Consider the following 5,926-nt stretch of genomic DNA (forward strand, 5'->3'; position numbering starts at 1 on the left):
AGAGTTTGCCCCTTGCAATCAACCCAATTATATTCATGAGGGTCCTTGTTCCAAAATATGTATTGATAGATTTGATGATGGTACAAAACAATTATGATGTAAATATGTTTTGTTTGTATTACTGCACTTGCAAGGTTGGATGAACCTTTATCAAACACTTCTTTTTTTGAAGGTATCAGTTTCTTTCTTGTTAATTTACAACTTTGAGTTATCTCCCAGACTAATACGCCCTTCCGCTGGCTTTTAACCAACATAGGCCCTCAAACACTGTGATATCCTTCTCTATGTGAACATAGAACCTGGATTATGACCAAAAATCACAGGAGTGATGTGTCGTGTACGCTGAGTTGATCTCATCCGCTTCACAAATGTTGTCTTAGATGATTGCTTTCCCTTTGATTTAACAGGCACTGATTTTTCTGCTTGAATATTTCTGTCTGTGAAAGACTTGAGCTAAGTTTATAAGTGTTTAAATCTGCAGGGTATCTTCCAGTCGTCTCATTAATAAATGTCAGACTTGCAGTGTGGTATAAAAGGCAAAATAACAAAAGTGAGTCTCTTTCTCTTTTCTGACTTTTTTTTATGGGTATTTCACTTTATATTAAATACATAACAATAACAGTGCAGAACATCTAACCTCACTATGAATCCAGAACAATACACCTGCAGGAGCATGGATAAAGTGAGAGGTTTGCATGCATTTTGAGCCGATTTGGGCAGAATCCAGCAGAGTGGATCGTGATGTTCATCCTAATGTCTATGTAAAGAAAAAAAGTCTAAATATTTAAAGATAAAGCTGTGAAACAATCTCAATAATTGGCAGCATGCTGAGATAGGAAGTTTTAATATCTTAAGAGAAGAGCTCTTTTGGCTCCTTCCTGTCTTTCTACTGGGTCTTTCTTGGCTTTGTACTGGCTATCTTCTAGCTCTATTCAGGTTTTAGGAGTTCCTTTCTAGCTCTGTGCCCAATCATTTTCAGAACCTGAAGGCTCTATACGGACTATCCTCTGGTTCTTTTCTGGATCCATCCACTATCTCGTCTCTGTCCAGTGAATTACACTTGTGTTACTGGAGCAGGTAAAGCATACAACAGATTCTTTCAGCATTATCGGAGCACGAAATAGAAGCTTGGATGAAACACAGCGGACTTCTAAACAATGAACACCCGCAACTTAGAAGAAATAAAGTTGGGTTTTATGTGTTCTAATATTGCAATGCAAACCCATGATGTAATGACAGTAATTAAGAATAGTTTAGTCATTGAATGCTCATTTCAGTAGATTTAATCAAACAAAACATGAACATATTGGACATGGCATCAAGACTGTAACCTCTTCACATTCTGTTGAATAGTAAATTACTAGCCATATCTTACACATTGCTGTTTTGAATCATTAATATGTGGATGACAGTTGAACTGGAAAATGTAACATGTATGCCACCTGCTGGAAAGAAGACGTATCGCTCTTTTGGCGTCGTTTGGTCAACAAAAACAGAGTTAAACTCTCATTTCATGAACAATCTTTGAGTACAGACACCGTCCTGCAGAGAGCACACAATCCAACAGCACGTTTTTGGTCTAGCATCACTTTACAGCACGTTTGCATTAAGACACTAAGACTAGCTGGTCCATTGTAAAGGTCAGTCCACCTTAAATGAGCAGTGGGTGATCAGCAGGTGAAAGGCAGGACACGGGAACTTGGTCCTGAGGAGATGTAACAATTATTAAACAAGAAAGTTGTAGAGTCAAGGGGTCAAAGAAATGAACATTTGTGATTATTAACGAATCGGTTGCAGGCTGGTGAAATCAGGCTTAGGGAGTAACTAAAACCAAAACTAAGGAGCTCACTGTTAATTTCAGGAGGTCAAAAAAAGGAAGTCCCCCTCCACAGAGAAGCAGTGGAGAGCGTGGAGGACCTATGGCTCCTTGGAGTCAACATCTCCAATCATTTAACTTGGACCTCAAACCTGGTGAAAAAGGCACAGCAGAGACTGTTTTTCCTGAGGAAACTGAGACAGGCCAGGCTTCCACAAAAACTGCTGGTAAACTTATATCGGTCGACTATTGAAAGCACCCTGACCAGCTGCATAACTGTGTGGTACACCAGCTGCGCAGCCGCAGAGTGGAAGGACCTGCAACGGGTGGTGAAGGCTGCTCAGCGCATCGTTGGGACTGAGCTGCCCAACCTTGACAACATCTACAAAGGTCGACTGCAGAAGAAAGCCAGCAGTATCATCAGAGACATCAAACACCCCGGCCGCTCACTGTTCGAACTGCTGCCGTCCGGCAGACGGTTCAGGTCAATAACATCCCGCACCAACAGACTGAAGAACGGCTTCTTCCCCAGAGCTGTGGCCTCCATCACTCCCATCCCTGTCCAGCCACAAAACTCACTATAACTTTGAACATGCACACATACAAACACACTACCTACCATCAAAGACTGCAACCAAAAATATATGAATACTTATAATACTTATATGAATACTGTGCAACAATGTTGATCCAGTCAGGCAGATTTGTTATCCTCAGTTTGAATTTCATTAAGCTTTGAGGACTGACAACCAACACATTTGTGTCTATTGAAACACATACGCCATTTAAATCTTTTGTCACAAACATTGCAGCTGTATATTTCCTCTCCTGTGTGGATTCTCATGTGTTCCTTTAAACTTCCACTCCGTGAAAAAACTTTCTTACAGACTGAGCAGCTGTATGGTTTCTCTCCTGTGTGGACTCTCATGTGTTTTCTTAAAGTTCCACTCAATGCAAAATATTTGGTACAAACTGAGCAGCTAAAAGGTTTCTCTCCTGTGTGGATTCTCATGTGTCCCTTTAAACTTCCACTCTGTGAAAAAGCTTTCTTACAGATTGAGCAGCTGTGTGGTTTCACTCCTGTGTGGATTCTCATGTGTCTATCTAAAGTTCCACTCAATGTAAAATATTTGGTACAAACTGAGCAGCTAAAGGGTTTCTCTCCTGTGTGGACTCTCATGTGTCTCTTTAAATGTCCACTCTGTGAAAAAGCTTTCTTACAGACTGAGCAGCTGAATGGTTTGTTTTGTCTTGGATCACTGACGGATTCATGTCTATTTTTCAGTGAGTTTGAGCCTGATGCAGGTTTTCTGGTCTCCTTCCAATCAGCACTGTCTTCAGTGTCAGGTTCAGAAGAGTCTCCAGTGTCAGGTTCAGAAGAGTCTCCAGTGTCAGGTTCAGAAGAGTCTCCAGTGTCGTCCTCAGTCTTTGGTTGTAAACTGCTCTCTGGATCTGAGTTCCTGGCTGGTTCTGGTCCTCGACAGTCATCTCCATCAGCTTCTGTTTCAATGTGTTCAGTTTGTCTTTGATGAGGCTGTGAGGACAGAGGTTTCTCTTCATCATCTTCACTCTTCACAGGGTCAGGAGTGAAAGTGGACTTGGTGATATCAGCCTCCTCCAGCTCCTGAAGCTGCTCTCCCTCCTGACTGATCCTGAGTTCCTCCTGTTCCTGCTTAATGTGTGGGGGGGGCTCTGCGTCCTCCTGGTCCAGACTGGTGCTCCACTCCTGCTGGTCAGGGGGAACCTCTTCTTTAACCGCCACCAGCTGCTGGACGTCTGCAGGAAACAGGAAACACACAGTCAGAAAAAACTGTAAGTGTTAACATTTAAAAATCTAATCACCATTCAAACGGGAGACATTTTTCAGCCCTAATAATGCCTTTGTTTTTATACTTTAACAATATATTTCTTAGTCCCACCTATTGTGTATTTTTGTTGACTCAATTCACCTCACGTAGCACAGCCCCATTCCACTTCCAGTTAAAAATGAAAAGGGGTTATTTATTCTGGTTTAGCACTAGCTGCAATGTAAACAATGAATTGTATTTGGGATTGTTCACAGCTACACTACGCCTATAGAATGGTAATACTAAAAATATATTGTCCTGTTCCAAAAAGGCTGATTCTGTGACCGTAGCTTTAAATGGAACAGCTGCTGCTAGCCACGCCCCTTTGTAGTGTCACGCAGCTTTCCTCTGCTAAGAGTTTTCTACCGGGAGAAACTCAGCTAAACGCTGCCGTGATTAAATGCCATATTATGTTCCAAACCACTTCAAGCATTATTTCTGAAACAGTAGGAGCTCAAACCTTTCTCTCTCGCAGGGTTTACCGCAAGGACATTACGTTACACATATTCTCTCAAGTAGCCTACAGCGCTAGCTCTGAGTGTTAGCATGCTTGCTAATGTAAACACAGACCATATTACTCCCAAAACACGCAGCACATGGTTTCTGATACAGCACATAGCTTGACAAGTGTTAACTGCTATAACAGTGCCATTATATGTATTATATATATATATAATAACTTTAGTCTAAGTGCCTCCTGCAGACATCATGCTGAATACACAGACACACAGCTGGGAGAGGGGATTCAGCTAGAGCTAGGGGGGGGGGGCGCGCTTGAAGCTTGGGAAGAAGTTGTAAATAAACATTGTTTGCTCGTAAAATCAATACAATTGACACAGTTTTAACCTCTTAAGCCCGAGGGTCCCCCCAGTGGACCCCTCCCACCGTTTTTTTACGAGACTATGTCTCAGGGCTTCTTAACATTTATGAAACTATTAATGTTCCTTACCCTTTTAACGGTAAGAAACTCAGCTAACTGACAATATGAACCATTTTTAGCTAAAAGAAACACAAGAGTAATACCAAGCCTTTGAATTAGCATGGAGCGAAAAAATGCTAACTAATGCTAACGGACTTTTGCACAGCACTCACGGTAGAAATGCCCTTATTACTTATCGTAACTGCACAAACAAGATATCCGATTAAAGCTGAGACTCCACAGATTCCACACATGTAATGTCATCACTGTACGACCCCGAATTCCTGGAGATATCATCCAGAAAAGAGAAAGTAAACAACATCCGGTTTCAAAAATATTACAATAATTACGTCTTAACTTTTTTGATTTGAGATCAAAAGTTCTGTTCAACGGAATAAAAACGACGCTCAAGGTTAATCCAATGTCTTTGTGTCACGTAGACATTTTTACTGATAATCCATCATCATATTTATGGCAATATACTGGGTATAAAGTTTTGCCGTCCAGGCTTGTACTTTCAGATATGCTTCGTTTGCTTCTCTATTACGTCCGCAATGGTAATGTTTACGTGGATTTGGGAACTGCCCATTGATTCTATTGGATGTAATGGTTAAGAAAAAAGTGTAAATCACCCAAATTGACCAATAGGTTACAGAGATATGGTCCTGCGTAAAGTATAAAGAATGCCAGCCAGCGTAAGCACATTACGCAGCAGACTTTACTTATTGTTTACTACGTAAGGAAGCAGGAATTGCAGGACCCAGAGCGCACGGAGCACAGAGTGGACAGCAGATAACGGAATTGCAGTTTTATTGCTTATAGATTATCAGAACATTTCAAAGGGGACACAGCCACATTAGATATTAACCTATGGATTAACTACATCATCGTTTTAATGCCATTGAAGACCAGTTTAGACCAGACAAAGACCAAGGTAAGCCATGTTAGCCTAGCGCATGTTAGTACCTAGCGCCACTTGTTTTGATGTACGTTTTTGTTGATAACGTCGCAAGTTTGTATCTTTCAGTGTTGAGGTGGGCACCGTTAGATTCTGTGTCTTTACGATCATAAACGATGTGTTGGATGTGCAGCTAGGATAAGTAATAAGGGAGCTAGGAGTGATTTTCGGTGCAGTAATAGGTTAGCATTTTTCGCTCGGTGCTAATTCAGAGGCTCACTGTTAGCATTATGTGTTTTTTTTGAAAAAAAAAATGAAAAAGATCAGTTAAATGAGTTTTTTCCCCGTTATATGGATATAAAATATTCATAGTTAATCAAATATTAAAGTTCCTTAGACGTTGTTTCCTGCAAATGACGCGATTTCGGCCCCGGAACCGGGTCCGT

At 41.1% G+C, this 5,926-nt stretch overlaps 1 protein-coding gene across 1 annotated transcript; it reads right to left on the reverse strand.

The window, feature by feature from the left end:
• Positions 1–1,252: 1,252 nt before the first annotated feature.
• Positions 1,253–3,542, reverse strand: LOC117553417 (zinc finger protein 501-like; the record flags this gene model as incomplete). The annotated part of the gene is made up of 2 exons (XM_034227321.1): positions 1,253–3,199; positions 3,260–3,542. Coding segments are annotated over 2 exons (972 nt in total), but the record flags the coding sequence as incomplete, so codon positions are not given.
• Positions 3,543–5,926: the final 2,384 nt, after the last annotated feature.

This window comes from Gymnodraco acuticeps, unplaced genomic scaffold (assembly GCF_902827175.1).
Source record: "Gymnodraco acuticeps unplaced genomic scaffold, fGymAcu1.1, whole genome shotgun sequence".
Lineage (NCBI taxonomy): Eukaryota > Metazoa > Chordata > Actinopteri > Perciformes > Bathydraconidae > Gymnodraco > Gymnodraco acuticeps.